The sequence below is a fragment of the Ruditapes philippinarum genome, unplaced genomic scaffold, assembly GCF_026571515.1.
Source record: "Ruditapes philippinarum isolate M1 unplaced genomic scaffold, ASM2657151v2 ctg105_1_1_1_1, whole genome shotgun sequence".
Classification (NCBI taxonomy): Eukaryota; Metazoa; Mollusca; class Bivalvia; order Venerida; family Veneridae; genus Ruditapes; species Ruditapes philippinarum.
The window spans coordinates 217624-240594 of NW_026866838.1; the positions used below are offsets into that span (position 1 = coordinate 217624).

Consider the following 22971-nt stretch of genomic DNA (forward strand, 5'->3'; position numbering starts at 1 on the left):
GATGATGGAATGACGGAACAGGGTAACACTATATGCCTCAGCCATTTTATGGCCGGGCATAAAAATACAGAAAAATTTTGAAAGCTTGATGTATTTAGAAATGACAAAATCATTTCAAAAGCATTGATCTAATAAAGAAACTTCTTTCTTGGAAATTGAATTAAAAAAACATTTTGCCATAAATAAATAAAAACATATACATAAAAAAGAGCATACTCCCATATTTCTAACCTTTCTTTTCATTCAAAAGTAATTAAATACATGACTTGTATAACTTTAAAAAATAATTATTGCAGCTGAGATTTGCCAAGATTGCAGTTTAATAAAGGTTTAAAAACTAAAATAACTTTGGAATAAAAAACAATTTCTTTTCAAAGCATGTATACCTTAGAATAAAGAATAGTTCTATAAACAGAATATGTGTGGTAATGAAAAGAAAAATGTGACTTAACAAATTCAACAAGGAAAACAAACTTTAATAGATATATTTAGAAAGACAGTCTACAGCTTAAAATCATTTAATTTTATATCCACTATTAGTAAATAATCAACAAGAAAAAAAGTTTATTCAAAAACTCAAATTTGATAAATATTTCAGGAACAACAAGTAAAATTTAAAATGTCAAGGTATCTTATTTTGCTAATTATGTATTAATAAAACATTGTTTATTCAATGGCACCTGGGATTAAGTAAAATTCATTCTGGTACTGGCAGTTATTCCAACAATCATCACAATCATAATAATATATCATTTGAAATCTAAATAACCTGCATTAACTACATTAATGTTGTCTGTCTGAAATATCAAATAATTATCAAATTGAAATGTATTTATAAATCAGAATCCTTACAGTTCATGTGAATTATAGTTATTAATTTACCAACAAAGCATAAAGGCGTCGGATAATCACACCAAAGTTGAAAAAAGAAAGAAATTTATGTGTCTGAGGCATACTTGAAAACCATCTTTCATTATGAAAAGTGAACAGACTGGCGAAAAATAATTACAGACATTAATTACAGGAAAATAAATAAGGCAGGTGCAGTAATTATGAAGGCAAGACATTTCTACATTATTATTATCTACATAAAACTGTATTGCAAAATAAACCAAATTTAATCACAAGTTTTTAATAACATGTTTATGTAATTTTCAAGTTGTATAGAAAGTTTGTACAGACCATGTTTTTATAAAAGCCCATAAATTGTCCAGGTATGAAAAGTTTTGTATATTAACTTTCAGCTAGCCAATGACAAATATACACAGTGGCCTTGTAAAGTCCAGGAATAAACTTACAAGTTCTCAAAGTTCCAGCAATTATTTTGTAAATTTATAAACAAAATTAAATGAGACTAAAAGAGCTTCTCAAACACTCTCAAATCACCAAATGATAATTGAGTTTTAATTTAAAGAAAAGACTCTCAATTTAAAGGGACTCCACTAACGTTTTTGACATGCGAGACCTGAAATTTTATTTTGGATAAATGTTTCATTTGGTGTAGGTCTAAGCCAATAACCTGTATGCAGAATTTCTGATCATTCACTCACTCCATTTGTCCAGAATGATTATACTAATTGTGAAATGTGACCTAAATTGGAAAGAATTGTAACGGTTTTCACTCAAATTGTGTTAAATTGCACAAAATTATTATTTTCAGTAACGGTTTTCACTCAAATTGTGTTAAATTGCACAAAATTATTATTTTCAATCAATTCTTAGTATATTTCTAAGATATCTTTTGCATAACTTTCTGTTTAAGAGCCTTAATTGATCTATAATTATGTAAGACATTCAAATTTTATGTTTTAAGGCTATTTTTTTGGGGCTTAATGGAGTTACTTTAAAGTCATCCTCTCCAAATACTATGTCAGAATTGAACAAATAGGAAACTTTGTTGTAAACAAGAGGTTTAAATTCCCCTCATTAGGCTTTTTGAAATGAATTGGCACAATTGAGGTCAAGGGTCAACCTAATTTTTTCACTGAAGTAGGAAAATTAGAATGATGTCTTCAAGCATTACATCAGGCGTGATTGGATATGTGGTCACTAGTAAATACAGTCAGGACTCATTACAACGACACTGTTGGTTCCCAAAGGATATGCCAGTATATCAAATTTGTCAGTATATTGAATTTCATTATTTATAATATTGTAATTGTAATGATATGCTTATTCACTGGTCTCTGAACATTATGTATTTATATCTATAATAAACATTTAAAGTGAAACAGACGGACGGACCCCAAGGGGTATAACATATAATGCCCAAAATTTTAATTAATATCACTTTTTGTAACATCCTTTTTACTGTCTTTATATGAAATGATTTCGTATTTTTGTTCAAAGTTAAATTAGTCTGTTGACGTTGAGCTGGAGGTTCTGCCATAATTTTAATAAAAAAAGTCACAAGTTAGCAAGTGTAACAAAATTCAGCTGACAACAACACGTTGGTATTGTAATAAGGTGTAACAATCAACTGACCAAGGTACAATACCTGTTTTAACACCTTGCGGCTTTTGTTCAAGGCTCCATGATACACGCGCTTGACTGACCAAGTGTCAGTTTAACGAGTACTGATTGTATAGAAAATAACACGTTTGGTTTCCAATTTTATTGTGTCGGAGTCGGAATACGAATTTTCCGTTATAACGGATGATATTAACGTTGAAAAAGATTGGTTCCCACCAATTCACTGTCGTTATTTGAATTTGTCAGTATAATGGATTCCGATGTATTGAGTCCTGACTGTATACCGACAAGTAAAATAATTTCAAAATATTCTCCCATTACACAGTCTTAATACTTTCAAGGGGAGTGACGACCTAGTGATTTAGGTGTCTACCTCTCAACCCTGGGATCATGGGTACACGCCCTAATTGGTTCACAACCATGTTTTTTCATATGACACCAGTACTGGTTGGTTCCAGGAAGTGCACTCAAAAGTGATTAATATATGTTGCGAAAACTTGTTCCACAATCAAGCTTAAATAAATATGTTTAAACCAATATGTTCCTGCGAAATAGTATCATGAAAATTCAAATAGTTATTATATTTACAAATTTCAAAATCTTCGCCATAAAGTGCCTCTCATAAAACCAGTATTAAGTAATTTCTAACATTTACAATAATCATAGTGTATTGATAGTGAGACTTACCTGACCAGAACTAAAGCTTTGAGCCAACACTTCACGTGCTTTATGTACTCTCGTTAGAATTACATGTACAATAACTGATGTTAATATACTGATTGCTATCACTTCTTTCCTGTTAAAAACAAAAATAGATTGACTTAGTTTATACTTCTACAGGAGTGTAGGACAGTGGTTCTTTTACAGAACACATGCTACAGGGTTGAGCAGTTCCAATTTATACAGTTCTAATGTCTGAGAAGTACACATTTATAGAGTTCTAATGTCAACAGTTTCCTTGAGAAAATTATGGCGCAATACTTCATTTCATACATGTATATATGGGTATTACCTTGGATGGAACAATATCATAGTATTATCATAGTGCCATAATGTAGACTGACATATTATTATGCAACCTGAACAGTCTCTCCAAAGGTAATGATAAAGTGATGCTGGAAAACCTAATCACCCGGACCAAAGCTGTCAATTCTTTGTCCAAGCCAAGGGCGTGAAATTTTGTTTAAAGATGCCTTTAGTTTCACTTCTTGGATGAAACTGTTTCACTAAAGAAATTATTTACAGCAAAGTTTTTTTTTGACCTTTCACCAATCTGACTGTATCTCAGTCACATACAGACAGAAAGTTCCTGAAGTCTATACCTGCATTGACACTGTTTCTACCATTCACTCTAAATATTTTCATTTTCACTCTAAACATTTTCATTTTCACTCTAAACATTTTCATTTTCACTCTAAACATTTTCATTTTCACTCTAAACATTTTCCTTTAAATTTGTTCAAATAGCATTACAGGAAGTATTCTAAAAACAATAGTTGTCAGTAGAAAAGCCTCCCTGACTGTTCTCAGTGCTTGATAGTAAAATAAGAGCCTAGATAAATGTTGTATTTTCTAACTTCAAAAAAGGGGCAAAAATTCTGTCAAAATCCATGTTTGTTATGGGCCTTGGAAAGTAACCTTCTATTTTATAGGTTTCAAATGTGTGAGTAATGCTTCAAGCCATTCCCTTCTGTAGTTTTAGAGATATCAACTTGCAGGTAAAAACTAAACTAAAGTGTGTCGTTGACATAAGTACAATCTTATTCTTTGTATAAATGGTCCAGCTAAAAATGTCCAAATTAAAAATTCACAGAAAAGGCTTCTAAATATCTAAAAAAAAAGTCTCTTTAGATAAAATGCTTTCCCTATTGCAATAAAAACAAAACTGCTGTAGTTTTAATCAATTCAGTGTCAAAAATATCCAACATAATTCAGACATTACATTAAATCATCCAAAAAATCTGTACAAAATGAAAATTGAAAAGTTTTTTGTGACAATATCATTGACTTCATTTTGTTAATTTTTCTTGCTTTCAGAACTTATGTAAAACATTCACAGCAAATTTGGCATGTTTCTTTAGAAATACTTTGAAATATTTTTGAAATTTTGTGTTCTGAATAAAAACATTGAATAATTACAAATAAAGCATGTAGCTATGTACATTTGACTGGCAAAAATCTGAAATCTTGTATTATGTTAACATATACCTTGTATTTAAACAGACTTTATATTGAAAAAAAAACTTTTAATGTCTACTCACAAATACATAAAGAATATAAGAGGGCGATGTAAGTGGGAAAGTAACTTCTAATATCATATCTTTAAATGCATCTATTTATATAATAGATGCTTATAAAAAATATAACAAAACAAGAGCTGTCAGAAGGACAGCACGCTCGACTATTCTAAGTGCTTGATAGTAAAAGAGCCTTGATAATGTTAAATTTTTTAAGATCACAAAAGGTCTAATTTTTTTTAATAAATTCATGTTATAGGCCTTAGAGAGAGTCTAATTATACAGTATTGGCTTGACTATTCGGAAGGTAATGTCACAAGGTTGTTTTATTGAGTATAATAATACTAATTACCTATGAATACAAAAATTTGACAGAAAAGGTACAAAGGGATTCTAATTAAGATGTTTTATCAAGTAAATCACTGCTTTATAATTATGAATGCATAAAATTGTCCCAAAAAAGGCACAAACCCTTCAGTAGTAATTGAGATAACAGCTTACAAGCAAAACTTTACCATGAATTTCTAAGTTGAAAAAGGGGAGAAAAATCAGCCTAAATGCAAGATAGAATTATGGATCTTTGTCAGTGACCTACAATTATGACCCTAAATGCATATGTGAAGTTTTAAATAAATATCTTTAATAGTTATTGAGATATGTAAAACTTGCATGTTAACATTAACCAAGAGACTAAGTAGAAAAGGGGATATGAATCAGCCTTAATGCAAGATAGAGTTATGAAACTTGGTCAGTGACATACAATTATGACCTTCCAATTATGACCCTAAGTGCATGTGTAAAGTTTCAAGTAAATATCTTTGAAGACCTTTAACCTTTAAACAAAATTTCTAAGTTTCAAAGGGGCAAATAATTCTTCAAATTTTGCAGGCAGAGTTATGCAATTTTGCAAACTGATGTACATTGTTACTATAAAAAAGTATTTTAAATTTCAATTGAATATCTCAAGCAATAATTGAGATATTTGACTTTACAAAAGAACTTTAACCAAAATTTCTAAGTTCCAAAGGGGCATAATTCTGTCAATATTGTAGGCAGAGTTATCCAACTTGTCTATCTGATGTACCTTGTTACTATAAATAAGTATTGTAAGTTTCAATTGAATATCTCAAGCAATAGTTGAGATATTTGACTTTACAAAAAACTTTAACCAAAATTTCTAAGTTAAAAAGGGGCATAATTCTGTCAATATTGTAGACAGAGTTATCTCACTTGTCAAGCTGATGTACCTTGTTACTATAAATAAGTATCGTAAGTTTCAATTGAATATCTCAAGTAATTATTGAGATATTTGACTTTACAAAAAACTTTAACCAAAATTTCTAAGTTAAAAAGGGGCATAATTCTGTCAATATTGTAGGCAGAGTTATCCAACTTGTCAATCTGATGTACCTTGTTACTATAAATAAGTATTGTAAGTTTCAATTGAATATCTCAAGTAATTATTGAGATATTTGACTTTACAAAAAACTTTAACCAACGCAGACGCCGACGCGGACGCTGACGCCGACGCCGGGGCGACTACAATAGCTCTCATATTCTTCGAATAGTCGAGCTAAAAATTGAATTTATCAAACAACTTACAAGGTGAGATGAAGGACGGCTGCAGCTGTATAAAACATTTAATTTTTTTCTAATTAGAGTCTAACTTAGCTTAGTTTTTTACCTACTCTTTAAAGACATGCGACATTTTATCTAGATGAAAGTAACATTTAAGTAAATGATTAAATAAACATTATTGAAAAAAAAAATTATTCAAGTTTCCGTACTCTCATTAGACAAGGACTTAAATAAATGAAAACATATCTATATACTCAGGTAAACCCCCAACTCATATGATATGATGGTGAGATATCCTACTCGCTCAAATCCACAATTAATACAGTATATTTAAACTACACCACGTTGTATTTGCTTGACTTTTAGTGGCCCGATATCTTCTTATAAAGATATTAGTGGTCTTTAGCCTTGTTACTATGGTAACTTACCACCAATTCCAGAGTGTTACAGGTACAGCAATTACACCATCATACATTGATGGTTCGTACGGCTGGTACCTCTCGGACATGTTCTCGGCTGAATCATCTTCACTGCTGGGAACCGGTAGAGTAAATTCAGGGTACAAGTAGAATCCATTATCTGATGTAGAAATACAGACAACATATTAAAGTAATGAATTTTCTAAGAATGAAATATTCTAAATATTATAATAAAACTGTTGAACTGTATATTGAATATGTAACAAATATAAGGTATTTCAACAACACCAAGTCAGTAACATACTTCTACCGAAAAACACAAAACTCAACATAAAAATGTCTATAAATAAATGACTTGAATACATTTTACAAACATGCATCTTCCAAACAGTAACTTTTTATACCTGTTTTGTTTTTCATTTTCTTATTATCCTAATTATGCATAATAATCTTGAGTGTATTTGTAAGCTTACCAAAGGGATAGTTTTCATGCCAGATAACTAGGGCATTATCTCCCTCCTGACATCTATCCATGTTTGTATAACCAGGCTCTGATGTAATCTGCGGACGCTCATGGTTTATTGCAGGTGTTCGCCACTGTGCTATAATTCCAAAATAAAACATATGTACATATATATCAACTCTGTTCTGTTAAGAGTTTTGAAAAAATAAATGTTTCCCTTATCTACAGTATAAATTTAACAGAACTGCAAGTAGAAATTAGCAAATATTTGACCTCCACAATTAGTCCAAAATGTTAATTTTACGATATATATGCCTCGTGAAAATATCTGATTTTACTGTATATCCTGTAGCATTTTCCATGCTTCACCAGTTAAAAAAAATGCCATATATCCATTTGTCTATTATCACAATCAAAAGCAGAAAAATGAGTAAAACAACTGACATTCTATAAACTAGATAAGAGCTTCCTCACACCAGAGTACATGTATCTAATGTCTGTGATAGGAATCCAACCCATAACATAACAGTGAAAGGCAAGTGATTTCAAGTCTATGAACTTAAGCAATAAACTATAGAGATGCAAGGAAAATATCTCACATATAAATCACTATATACTGATTTATACAACCAAAATATTGAATATGATCATCAAAAATATTTCCTATCTACCTCAGTTATTGTAAGACACAATTTGATTATATTTACTGTAAGACACAATTTGATTTGATTTATTGTAAGACAAAATTTGATTTAATTTATTGTAAGACACAATTTGATTTGATTTATTGTAAGACACAATTTGATTTGATTTATTGTAAGACACAATTTGATTTAATTTACTGTAAGACACAATTTGATTTATTGTAAGACACAATTTGATTTGATTTATTGTAAGACACAATTTGATTTTATTTACTGTAAGACAAAGTTTGATTTTATTTACTGTAAGACAAAGTTTGATTTTATTTATAGTAAGACACAATTTGATTTTATTTACTGTAAGACAAAGTTTGATTTTATTTACTGTAAGACAAAGTTTGATTTTATTTACTGTAAGACAAAGTTTGATTTTATTTATAGTAAGACACAATTTGATTTGATTTATTGTAAGACACAAATTGATTTTTAAATTTAATGTTAAGACACAATTTGATTTAAGACACAATTTGATTGGATTTATTGTAAGACACAATTTGATTTTTTATTTATAGTAAGACACAATTTGATTTGATTTATTGTAAGACACAAATTGATTTTTAAATTTAATGTTAAGACACAATTTGATTCTGTAAGACACAATTTGATTGGATTTATTGTAAGACACAATTTGATTTATTGTAAGACACGGCTTGATTTTGTTTATTGTAAGACACAATTTGATTTGATTTATTGTAAGACACAATTTGATTTAATTTACTGTAAGACACAATTTGATTTGATTTATTGTAAGACACAATTTGATTTATTGTAAGACACAATTTGATTTGATTTATTGTAAGACACAATTTGATTTGATTTATTGTAAGACACAATTTGATTTAATTTATTGTAAGACACAATTTGATTTAATTTACTGTAAGACACAATTTGATTTGATTTATTGTAAGACACAATTTGATTTAATTTATTGTAAGACACAATTTGATTTAATTTACTGTAAGACACAATTTGATTTAATTTATTGTAAGACACAATTTGATTTGATTTATTGTAAGACACAATTTGATTTATTGTAAGACACAATTTGATTTAATTTACTGTAAGACACAATTTGATTTGATTTATTGTAAGACACAATTTGATTTAATTTACTGTAAGACACAATTTGATTTGATTTATTGTAAGACACAATTTGATTTAATTTACTGTAAGACACAATTTGATTTAATTTACTGTAAGACACAATTTGATTTGATTTATTGTAAGACACAATTTGATTTATTGTAAGACACGGCTTGATTTTGTTTATTGTAAGACACAATTTGATTTGATTTATTGTAAGACACAATTTGATTTAATTTACTGTAAGACACAATTTGATTTGATTTATTGTAAGACACAATTTGATTTATTGTAAGACACGGCTTGATTTTGTTTATTGTAAGACACAATTTGATTTGATTTATTGTAAGACACAATTTGATTTAATTTCCTGTAAGACACAATTTGATTTAATTTACTGTAAGACACAATTTGATTTGATTTATTGTAAGACACAATTTAATTTATTGTAAGACACGGCTTGATTTTGTTTATTGTAAGACACAATTTGATTTGATTTAATTGTAAGACACAATTTGATTTAATTTACTGTAAGACACAATTTGATTTAATTTACTGTAAGACACAATTTGATTTATTGTAAGACACAATTTGATTTAATTTACTGTAAGACACAATTTATTTTAATTTACTGTAAGACACAATTTGATTTGATTTATTGTAAGACACAATTTGATTTAATTTACTGTAAGACACAATTTGATTTAATTTACTGTAAGACACAATTTGATTTAATTTACTGTAAGACACAATTTGATTTGATTTACTGTAAGACACAATTTGATTTGATTTATTGTAAGACACAATTTGATTTAATTTACTGTAAGACACAATTTGATTTGATTTATTGTAAGACACAATTTGATTTAATTTACTGTAAGACACAATTTGATTTAATTTACTGTAAGACACAATTTGATTTGATTTATTGTAAGACACAATATGATTTGATTTATTGTAAGACACAATATGATTTTTTTTATTTAATGTTAAGACACAATTTGATTTTTTATTTATTGTTAAGACACAATTTGATTTGATTTATTGTAAGACACAATATGATTTTTTTATTTAATGTTAAGACACAATTTGATTTAAGACACAATTTGATTTTATTTATTGTAAGACACAATTTGATTTTTTATTTACTGTTAAGGCACAATTTGATTTTATATCAGTATTTTACCAGTATTCAGATATGGTTTCCAGGCCACCCTTGGTAAATGTTTACTGTCTTTCTGGCATGTTTCCGGAAAATCATCATGGGGAAGTTTCTTTGTTGCCTCGGACATACGTTCCTGCATCTGTGCTGAGGGTTGTACATATAGCTGTTTCTCGTGCATGCCTGAAATAAATATTGTAATATTGTCTTATGCATGCATAAAAACAAATATTGTAATCTTTTAAACTTTAATTCTCAGAACGGAATATAATAGCTGTAAAAGCAGATTGTCTTCAGTTTTATCAAAATGTTTATCAAATTTAAAAAGTGTTTTAAATATTATTATATATTATGTCATGTGACCAAATAATGAACTTAAACTGGCATGTAATTTGTACAATCTATCTAAATTACCTACAATATTTCAAACAATCCATGATTAACCCTTACTTAATCATTTACAGGCAACAGTTGTGCTGCTAAGAAAGTCAATTTTGACAATATAATTTCTTCGACCTAGCCATAACAGCTTATTCCTCAAACCCTATCAAAACAATAGTAATTCAAATATAAAGCTTTTTTTTGTATTCTTTTCTGGATGCAAATTAACTTCACAGAAAATATTTATTTTTTTTTGTTACAACTTTCTTGACTTTAACATTAAGGCACACTTAAACAAACTGAATAAACAGTAAACAACTTACCCACATAGAGCAATGGTGGATGTATAGGTCTCTCCCCAGGTTCAAAGCTGGACAATGCCGGTATATTGTTGTTTCCAAACATATCTATACGCTGTAACTCACCTTTAAACAGCAACCATACATTTGATACCGGACTCTTAAACTGTAATCAAACAAAATCCAATTAAATATCATAAACTCTGTAATTTTTCTAATGTCAAATTAACAACAAGAATTATTTTCAGTAATAGTATTTTCATGTACTAGGTAAAGTAAGTTGAAAAACTTGTAACAAAGAAAAGCAATAGATCTAGATAACTTTGACAATTAATTAAATTTGATTCTCATTTCGTATTTGTTTTTTTTTGTCATATTTTATATGAAGGATTAGTCACAAGCTGAAACCATGAAAACAACAATTCAGCAAAATGTTACAGTGAGAGCCTCTTGCCAGTTTGCAACCCAGAGATCATGGGCTCAAGCCCTACCAGAGTCACAACCAAGTTTTCCACATATGACACCAGTACTTGTTAGTTCCAGCATGCAAATTCAAGACTGTATCAAATAAAGAACTTCTCAAGCTCAAACTAAAACAGAATGCTCAACTTTAGATGCAATCCTTACTATGATAAAATCTATCCCTGAAATGTTTTCTTAAGTTTTTTTTTTATCCAGCGGTAAAGTTTGTACCTTATACTGCCAGGTTACAGCCTGCATATTGTCTGGACTTACACCAACAATCATTCCCTCTGGTACGACAATCTTCACCGAGTTAGAAAACATCTCCATATCATCTATAGGATCCTGTTCCTCATCTACATTAATAACACAAATGAGCCGCGTCATGACAAAACCAACATAATGGGTCTGCGACCAGCATGGATCCTGACCAGCTTACGCATCCACGCAGTCTGATCAGGATCCATGCTGTTCGCTTACAAACCCAAACAAGTAGAGAAACTGATAGCGAACAGCATGGATCCTGATCAGACTGCGCAGATGCGCAGGCTGGTCTGGATCCATGCTGGTCGCAAACCCATTATGTTGGTTTTGTCATGACGTGGCTCAAATGACAATCAAATACTTATTTAACACCCTTCCGCCTTCACAGAATGAGTATTTTGTGTCATAGAAAGTTATATCAAATCTGCTCTGCACAAAAAATATCCCATGTGAGTAAAAAATTTCATTTAAAAAGTATACATGTATTATTTTTAACATTATAAGTTTAACTATGTGAATAAACTTCTGTCTTTTGTTTGAATCTTAGTTTTACAAAATACATAATAATTTATGTTTCATGACTGAATGTCAAAATGCTGCAAAATGCTCATTCACAATATTGAATATAAAAGTTTTCAAGAGTTTATTACATACAATACTCAACTCCATGTACATATTTAAATTTGAAGGGTGCCAATGCCCTTTCTTTTGACATTTTTACTTTTGACATTTTTAAAAATATTTTCAAATTTTTGGCAAATCTTTCCTTTCAGTTTTCAAACTTTTGGCTAATCATTCAATCTTTTGGCATATTTCTTTTTTTTATTTTTAATTCTTTTATTTCCATTATTATAATTTGAATTAAATATAAAACGAGAATAAAGTTACTGACCTTCAGGGTCACATGTCACAATGTCAACCTCATCATCTGTGTTACCATGGTTATTAGAGATGATCTGTCTTTGACCTTTAATGAAGGTCAATTCATGTTCACCAACACTAAAGTTCCACCTGTTTAAGAAATATTGAAATGATTCTACAAATACATATGTATATAGATAATATACTAATATATTAGTATTAGTACATGACTATAAATAATAATTGTTCTATAAAAGATATTTGTTTGTTATGTGTAGTTATTTTAACATTTTATAAGAAAAATAAAACTCTGTATATTAATGATAGGTTTTTACCTGTCACAAACAGAAGTAGGTCAAAAGATTGAATTGTATGAAACTTTTATGTAAGAAAATCAAATGTGACTGACAGAGTCACAGTCATGCATTACAAATGTATACTTTAAGGTAATTAAAATATTTTGCAAAAATCCTACATGAAGTTACTTACATACTGAGAACATTTTTTCAGCATATATATTTTATACATTATATTACTATTCATGTTACTTTTCATTGGATAATAGTGATGTTTATAAACACTATACACAGCTACTGTGAAATTAATAAATAATTTCATGTTTTCCTATAAACAAGAGGGCCATGATGGCCCTAGATCGCTCACCTGAATTATCAAACTCATCCAAACAATTACCTAGACAAGCATTCTGACCAAGTCTCATGACAGGTGAGTCAAAAATGTGACCACTACAGTGTTAACAAGGATTATCCATATTTGAGCAGTGCGACCTAGTTTTTTACCCAGGTGACACATATTCAAACTTGACCTAGAAATCATCAAAACAAACTTTCAGACCAATTTCCAGGATACTTGGATCAAAACAGTAGCAACTAGAGTGTTAACAAGATTTTTCTATTTTTAGCTCCGGTGACCTAGTTTCACATGCGATTTCGAACTCATCCAAGCAATTACCTAGACAAGCATTCTGACCAAGTTTGATGATAATGGAGTCGAAAATGTGACCACTAGAATGTTAACAAGGTTTTTCCATATTTGGGCGGTGTGACCTAGTTTTTCATCCAAGATGACCCATGTTCGATCTTGACTTAGAAATCATCAAAACAAACTTTCAGACCAATTAACAGAATATTTGGATCACAACAGTAGCCACTAGAGTGTTAACAAGATTTTTCTATTTTTAGCTCCTGTGACCTAGTTTTTCATCCAAGATGTCCCATGTTCGATTTATTCCCAGCAATGACCTAGACAAGTTTCCTGACCAAGTTTGATGACAATTGAGTCAAAATTGTGACCACTAGAGTGTTAACAAGGTTTTTCTATTTTTAGCTCCTGTGACCTAGTTTTTCATCCGAGATGACCCATGTTCGAACTCATCCGAGTTATTACCTAGACAAGCATCTTGATCAAGTTTGATGATGATTGATGCAAAAATGTGACCGCTAAAGTGTTAACAAGGTTTTAACAAGGTTTTTCTATTTTTAGCTCCGGTGACCTACTTTTTCATCCGAGATGACCCATGTTCGAACTCATCCAAGCTATCAACTAGATAAGCATCCTGACCAAGTTTGATGATGATTGATAAAAAATGTGACCGCTAGAGTGTTAACAAGGTTTTTCTATTTATAGCTCCGGTGACCTAGTTTTTCATCCGAGATGACCCATATTCGAACTCATCCGAGCTATTATCTAAACAAGCATCCTGACAAAGTTTGATGATGATTGGGTCAAAATGTGACCACTAGAGTGGTCACAAGGTTTTTCTATTTTTAGCTCCTGTGACCTAGTTTTTCATCAGAGATGACCCATGTTCGAACTCATCCAAGCAATTGACTAGACAAGCATTCTGACCAAGTTTGATGATGATTGGTTCAAAAATGTGACCACTAGAGTGTTCACAAGGTTTTTTCTATTTATAGCTCCTGTGACCTACTTTTTCATCCGAGATGACCCATGTTCGAACTCATCCGAGCTATCACCTAGACAAACATCCTGACCAAGTTTGATGAAGATTGGGTCAAAAATGTGACCTCTAGAGTGTTCACAAGGTTTTTCTATTTTTAGCTCTTGTGACCTAGTTTTTCATCTGAGATGACCCATATTCGAACTCATCCGAGCTTTCAACTAGATAAGCATCCTGACCAAGTTTGATGATGATTGAGGCAAAAATGCGACCGCTAGAGTGTTCACAAGCAATTGTGGACGGCCAGACGGACGACGGACGACGGACGACGGACGACGGACATTCATCGATCCTAAAAGCTCACCCTGAGCAAGCTCAGGTGAGCTAAAAAGAAAGTTTGCAGTATTATATATTTGATTATTGACAGTTTATATGGCTGTATATAAATGGTTACTTACAATTTAACCTAGTGGCTTGGGTTATATATACAAACAACCATCCATATAAGGCCATATAACCTGTCAAAAATCTTTACACATGTAACTATATAGTAGTGTCAGTAAATCTGTTATTTATCACCAAATGTTATCATCTACCCAAACAAGTCAATTTCCTTCATACTTAACTCCATTGTGTAAAATGTCAAGTTCCATTATCAGGTATCATAATGGCTTCAAAATCTGATATATAGAGGATATTGAATGAGTGTAGGTTTAATACTAAATTTATTAAACCCGAGGCTAACATTATATTATTTTATTCAACGAGTTCAACAAATTTACTATTGAATCTACAAGAATATAGTATTCTATTGTAATGCTAACATTAGCACGTTTTAATGCTATGTTTCTATATACGCAAATGATGTACGGTCAAAGAGTTATTACACTAGTGTAATATAGTTTTTATAAAATGGCTTTATTACACTCCTGCGCCGTGGTTTATGTGATTAAAACAAATCAAACTGAATGCAATCTGTACAAAACTAATGGTATTGTATTAAAATGATGGTAAAATCCCCACTTTCTATGTAAGTTAAAGCATGGAAACTAAGTAAGATATATTGACTGACCAGGCATATTAAAAAACACTGATATTTTATACCATTTCAAGGCAGTGAAAAATTGACTCACTTTTCAGATCCTGACCTAGAATCCACAGCTCGTACAGTTTGTGTTTGACGATTTACAATTAAAAGGTCCTCCTCATTCACAACTTCTTCACCAAATGTCCGACATCCCTTTACTCCACATGCATATCTCACCTGTTAACAAATACACAAATTATTTACTACTGATTCAAGTACCAACACACTCATAAGGGTCATATAAAATTTTAACCCTGATCGGCAAGATAATTTAACCCTGATCCAACTATTGTTTTGAAACTGATTTGTCACACTCTTCTTTATCTTTAGATCAGAATATTGGAAATGAACAAACATTATATTATAGAACAGAGACAGATCAGTCTTAGATTGATCTTGTTGAATACTGGTTGTGTAGCATAGGTGCTATAGTCTGATTTTATTGACCTGTCAATATTGCACTCATTAAAATAGAGTCATTTAAATGTATTTGATCCCACTTCGGTTCTGTCCTTGTAGTATACGAGAATTAATATGGAGAATATAACCAAAGTTTTGGAAAGTCACACAAGCTAAATGTGTAGATGGACATCACATCCACAAAAGCACTGTTGGTTAATAATTGCCTAATATATCAGAGGTCTGTGGTTAGATCCGTACTGTTGCCATTGTTTAGATTACTCTTTATTTTTGCAGTATATTGAAATGGTTATGGCCAGGTGCTTGCAAAATTATCTACACTGATATTAAGCAACTTATAACATGGGCCTACAAGGTCTTGATCTTACAATACGTAATACATTTAGAAATTATAAGCTTGTGGTTTACCCTATTGCTCTATTAGGATCAATATAATTATTTCACACACAAAAATTAAAATTAAATCACACCTTACTGTGTACATCTCACAGATCTTACAGAAAATTATATAAAATCAAACAATACCAAAACAACAACATAATAGTCATCTTAATAACAAATAAATCCTGGTTTAATAGAGGACATCAGAAAAAGATTTGATATGAAAGTTCAAATAACTTGCACAATTATAAATAATGGAAAACTGGAAAGAAATAATGAACTGATATAAGGTCACTGACATCTAGTAAACAATGAATTTAAAAAATGCCTTTGGCTATTACAAATATGCATGTATAAAGTATATGAGCCAAGTTAAAGAAAGTAATTAATATATTGTTATTGATGTCAAGTTTATAAATGACATCACTGGCCTAATCATAATCTAGATCAGAGGCATGACTAAGGAACAGACATTTACATAGGCTTACCTATAGACATTTAGTTTGTATAATTTCCAATCCAAGCACATGATATTCTGTGACATAATTATATTGAATATAAGACAGTCATACCCTAAACACTTTTAATACACTTGTTACTATATATAGTAACAAAATTGCCTATGATTTCAACTGATTATGAGTGTCACGTGACCTATTATGAGTTTGCGGCCCGGGGCCGAGAACTAGTTATCAGCCCGCAGAACATGTGCACGTGCACAAAACTGAAACAATGACGTCACATTTAACGTCATCAAACAGTTAACTGTAAAAATGAAAGTAGGTTATAAGCACGAATCGCTGCGTATTTAGTACAAACACATTTTTGTTACTATTGAAATTTGAAGAAATAATACGACAAATTCATTCCGAAAAAAAAATGAAAATAAAACTTGCTTCTTGGTTCTACTGCTTTGAACACACAAACAGAAAATATCTCTGTACAGAACAGTAGAAGAATTTCAACGAAAGAACTTCAAAGTCTATTTGTTTTGATTATGTTTTTGTTATTTGTTTGTTTGTTTATTAATTTAAATGCTACTATTAGATCTACCAAGTGTATTAAAGACATTAATACACGTCAGCGTAGGGCCGGAAGGTGATAATCGGCCCTGAATGAAAAACGGCCCTCGGGTCCATTATTCATTTTGCGGGCCGATTATCACCTTCCGGCCCTCTCCTGCCGTGTATTAACCTCTTAATATTTATTACTTATACTTATGTAACTTATGAATCTGAAGGTTGTTTCTCATCTTACTTAAATACCCCCGATGTATGTTTGGCACAAAACTGTGATATCTTTTATTTTTAACTATATAAGATACAATATTTTACAAGAATATCAATATGAATATTATACCTGTCCGGTATGAGGGTCAAGGCCGTATGTAACGATATCTTTTCCACCAATCATCATTGTGTTGTCTGCCAGCTTGAACGTGGAACTCAACAATGTGTCAGCAGATAATGGCACGGCTTCAATACTGTCCCCGTCATATCTGTACAGACCACCATCAAGGGAAGGTATATAACGTGTCGGTACACCATCGTGCATTATCTAAATTATATAAGGAAAACTTAAGTAAGTGACCCCAGACACTAAGTTTTATCTTATTTAATTGGGTTCAACATCGCACCTATGAATATATAATTGATTAATGGAGTTTTGTCAGTATAATTATGTAATGTATTAAATATCCCATTGCTCAGTATTGTATTGATTTTTTTTCTTTATGTGTGCTTTTTCCTAATTGTAAAATATGTGACCTAAAATTATATTTCAAAATGCTTGTTATAACGATGTACCTATGTGTGTACAAGTTATGAAATAAACTCTGTTCTGTTCAGTATAGGTCATATAGCAACTTTCCAGCCTTAAAGGTGGAGGAATACCTCCGCCACCCCTCTGTGTATTATTTCAGGTACAAACAGGATTGAGTGGAACCACCGACATTCCTTAAGCTAGCTGGATAGCTTTTTCACATGAAAGAATCCAAACATTGTGCAGCATGAACCTACAGTGGTGAGGGGCAAGTGGTTTGAAGTCAATGACCTTAACCAGTGGGCCACAAATGCCCTGATACTATATTATACTAAGAGTAAAACATTCTTTACTTCTCATTCATTATGACAATCATGTAAAATTTACTACAATGTATTGTAATAAGCCCACCAAAACAAACATAAAAATCTGCATTGTGAAGAAATCAAATGGTGAAATAAATGGTGCAAGAAACTTATTTTAGCCTTTGTTTAAACGGTGTTCTCCTACTCACTCTTTCCTTATAATAATTTATTATATACATGTTCTTTTTTACAATCTACTATACAATATGTTACAGATGTCATGCTAGTAATGAATAAGAAAGAAATATATATGTATTGATCTTGACTTTGTTGATAAAAAACTGTATTGTATTATATCATTTATCAGTTTTGTCATCAGCTATTGATTCTACCATTAACATCTTTATGATATCATTATCAAACCATCCTTGGAGAGGACCTAAATGTTAATGTTGTGAAAATGGACAGAAAATGAAATTTTAAAACATTTTAGTATAGGTTAGTGTTTATTAGCAATAATATAATTAAATCTTATGTGTTGGCCAACAGATTTAAAGGAAAAAATGCTGACTAACAAACACTAAACTGACTTCAGTGGTTGAAATTATAAAGAAAACTTAAAAGTGACCCTAGACACTAATTTTTATTTGATTTGATTGGGTTCAACATCGCACCAGATTTCCTGGAGGAAGAAGACCTACCATGCAAATGTATACTATTTAATGACAGACAAGTTTAAGTGCCGATAAAATTAATTAAATGTATCAAATTGAACATCTCATTGGACAAAATATAATTTCAACCTCTAAATTTTCTTTGAAAATGTTTGTTACCTCCATTTTACTGATACTGGATGAAAGAAGAGGCCTAGAGTCTGCAGCAACACTCCATAACAACTTCCCCTCGTCCTTATCATCGAGGGCAGATAATTTACCATCCAGTGTGCTCACAAGAATAAGCCTTCTGGAAAACAAAGGTACCAAAACTTTGTTGTTTAATGTAAGACAATGGCACAAAATAAAGCTTGATTAATACAATCTCAGACATAATATATTGGGACAAGCAACTAACTACCAACAAGATAAGCCGCCTTGTGTCAGCTGATTAATCAATAAGTGAAGTCAGTGGCGTAGCTACTCTTAGGCCATGTAGGCACGGGCCTACAAGTTGGTCAAGAAATTGACATTTTCAAAAGTCCCAAACATACAATAAAAACAGGCGAGGGTGGAGTTGGTAGTGGGTTCAAGCCGTATAGTCGAATCAAGTATGTGTGCATGATTTACCATCCTCAGTAAAGTTTGCATCTAATCAAATTCATAGTTTACAATAATTGTTTTGATAATTTTCCTTGAACATACTTTTGAACGCACATTTTGCTCTTTTTAATCTAAACTTGTTTTTGGCTTCTGGGGGCTAAGCCCCCAGACCCCCATTTATGTGCCTACAAGTTGAAAAAAGCTGGCTACGCCCCTGGAAGTATTTAAATCATATCTTTATATGCCATTGTCATAAAATAAAACATTGATAAAATTTTATTAAGTCATGTAAAGACCATTTAAATACTAACTAAAGTAGTAAAGGACTGTTAAAACTTAAATCATCTGTCAGTTGGCTTATATTTCTCTCATTTACACTGTTTGCTACATATAAATATATTGTCTTTCAGGACAACAATGAACATGATGGACAGCGTGTGAGCCCAATTCACGCTGATTGGAAGAGAAGACAACCTGTACGAAATGTTCCGTCCAGAAATGGAACGGGAATTAGCACATGAATTCCGCCCGGAATAAACGTAATCTGAACAAGTCAAATAAATAGCAATTTATTATGCAGCACTGTGCTTATATCCAAATGCTTGTCCTAATATATTATGTCCTAGATAGTAAGATACACTGTTGCAAACTAATTTTGCTTTTTGTTGTTTAACTATTTGTATACTGTTGGTGTTTTTTCTCGACATGTACGGTAATAAAATAAGTTCAAGGTCCTGCATGTGAGTTTGTTTTTTTAATCAGACTTTATTGATAATTGACAGAGTATCAAGGTCTTGTCTTGTAATTAAATCTTCATTTCAAATGCATAAATTTAACTAGATTATAATAGAAATAAAATTCAATGTTATCAACATTATTACCAGTTTTGATTTAAAAATTTCAGTTTAAATATTTACTACGGAAATTGATAATCAGATTATCATTGTTTTGATGAAGTAATAAAGCCAATATGACAATTTGCCAAAGACTTAACAATAATAAGTGGTGTGGTCGGTAATGTAACGATTCGCCACACTAACGATTCGCCACATAACGATTCGACACAGAGTAATAACGATTCGCCACAGTTAAATAACGATTCGCCACGTGTTCAAATACAAATTTTTTTCATATCTGTTTTCAAACTGTTGATGGAAAACTTTTTTCCATTTTATATTTCATTTGTTAATTACATAAATTAATTACACTAAATACACATTTTATTGAATAAAAACACACGAAAACCAAATATTTTATCTGGAACATACTAGTACATCCCAGATTTTATTAACAAAATTACATAACACATTTTATAACTTCGTTATTTATATAAACTGGAAAAATATACGTGTACGTATATTTAGTTTGTCTTGTAATTTGTCTTTGAATTTCTGAATATATTTAAATGCCATTATGTTTGTAATGTTTTGTACACGGACAATCTTTAAATATGACATTTTTTAAATGGATAAGTCATGCCTTCTACTACCTTTAAGGTCTTTTCTAGTAGATGTTTTCATTGCCTACTTAAGTTATAGCCATACCTACAATTAGAAGAACTTCTTACGAATACAAACAGAACGTGTAAAGCGCATTACAACATAAATATTACTATTGCGAACTTTTGGAACGAATTTGAATTTGACCATCTTTTGAATTTCATGAAAAAAAATCTTGAAAGATTTTTCCAGCATTCTAAAGGATTTGAAAGTTAACTAATCCCGTTTGCGTCTACAGCTTTCTTTTTCTAGACATTGAATCAATTTGAAGGTATTAAATTGTAATGGCTAAAGCTATAAAAATAGATAAAAAAAAATGTCTACAAATTTATGTGGGTATTTTATCTTTATTTATCTATATTATTGTTTTAATGTCATTTAATAATGTACTGGAAATAAAATTTCAAATGTCATAGATGCATATGGTCTCAAAGACTACTAAACAATGGATAATTAGCCGAGAACATTTTTGGCAGCCTTTCTGTTTTATGTGACATATATTCAACTTAAAAGACATAATGTTTTAAGTCACATTGAACACTTTGATTTTAACAATTTTTGAAAAAAGTTACAAGGACTGTTCTATCTCCAAATGTTTTCTTAGGGTTTTAAGCAAGGAAATATTAAAATCCACAAATCTTTAACGATATTGAGTTGTTCTCCTACACCACGTTTAGTAGTTTTTAAATTTTTTTGAAATCTGAATACATTGTCAGATAATTAAAGGATTATTTCGGCGTCAATTAAATATTTCTACAACAATCCTAAGGTGATTGGCTTGTTTAAATTAAAGGTGTGACAAATGTTTTACATATGCGTTCTTTAATCAATTATCGTAAATCAATTTTCGTATGAACACATGTTTTTGCAATACTTTGTTTAAATATTTGACATATATTATAATATATGAACTATATATTTATATATAAATATTAATTGACATATAATTATGTTTATGAGTAATTCAATAATTATTTCAACATATTATTACTTTCTTGTTAATGTACTCCTGTAATAATGTTACTTTGATAAATTGAAAATTCCGCGATGGGGGCCTTAACTTCATATTACTTGTATTAAGAAACATTATTAAATTATTGTCATTGTCAAATTATTAAAACAAAAGGAAAAAGTTTGTTGATTACTAAAAAATCATTGTTATAATCATACTGTGGCGAATCGTTATTTAACTGTGGCGAATCGTTATTACTCTGTGGCGAATCGTTATGTGGCGAATCGTTAGTGTGGCGAATCGTTACTAATTCGTGTGGTCCTACTATCCAATCAAATCACTTGTAACATTACCTGGATTAAAATAAACCAATCGAATTGCTTCTTTTGTGTGGACTTTAAATAGTTTATGTGAAGGTTGCAAATAACAAAACACTAAATGTTTACTAACATTTCATAAGAAAACAAAAAACACAAACAAAAAATGCTCAAATACCTATCTGAATTTATGTCACTGACAGGAATTTGATCGGATTTCTTTGAATCAAAGCTATCTTGAGCCCCATCCGCACCGTCCCAGTTTGGTGTCGCTTGCGAATGAGAAACTGTGAGGCAAAAAGCGCCGAGTGAGGCCGCAAACCACATTAAACAAGAATTCCATCGTTTGCACCTCTTTTGCCCCATACAGACTGTAAAACTAAAGTTTCATTAAAGCAAAAATGATCAAATGTGCTGATGAAATAGCGTAAATTTCCTTCCAGTAGTTTCGTGTTTACCTTTTGTAAGGTGATCAATGTCGTACGTTTTGATTGGACAATTCACCGGAAGTCCATGCTGAATGACGTGTAACTTCATTTGTCTCCCTTGATAGAATTAGTAATTTGCTATTTTTAGATTTTTGAAATAGAACCACTAAATTAAAATTGAAATAAAAAAAAAAAAAATTCAATTCACTTAATATTTCGTCGAATTATTATTGAACTTAATATAATATACTTAGTGTGTAAA

At 30.8% G+C, this 22971-nt stretch overlaps 1 protein-coding gene across 2 annotated transcripts in view; it reads right to left on the reverse strand.

Moving 5' to 3' along the window:
* LOC132733890 (eukaryotic translation initiation factor 2-alpha kinase 3-like) overlaps positions 1 to 22867 on the reverse strand; it is a 35033-nt gene extending 12166 nt beyond the window's left edge. For both annotated transcript variants that reach the window (XR_009626234.1, XM_060720617.1), the window contains exons 1-11: positions 22460 to 22867; positions 19091 to 19220; positions 17551 to 17748; positions 15437 to 15567; positions 12414 to 12532; positions 11489 to 11613; positions 10820 to 10961; positions 10140 to 10298; positions 7180 to 7308; positions 6716 to 6866; positions 3160 to 3268 (exon numbers count right to left, since the gene is read on the reverse strand). Coding sequence is in view for 1 of the 2 variants with exons in the window: in XM_060720617.1 (XP_060576600.1) it covers positions 3160 to 3268; positions 6716 to 6866; positions 7180 to 7308; positions 10140 to 10298; positions 10820 to 10961; positions 11489 to 11613; positions 12414 to 12532; positions 15437 to 15567; positions 17551 to 17748; positions 19091 to 19220; positions 22460 to 22647 (1581 nt within the window). In the remaining variant the exon portion in view is untranslated. The remainder of the gene's footprint in view (positions 1 to 3159; positions 3269 to 6715; positions 6867 to 7179; positions 7309 to 10139; positions 10299 to 10819; positions 10962 to 11488; positions 11614 to 12413; positions 12533 to 15436; positions 15568 to 17550; positions 17749 to 19090; positions 19221 to 22459) is intronic.
* Positions 22868 to 22971: the final 104 nt, after the last annotated feature.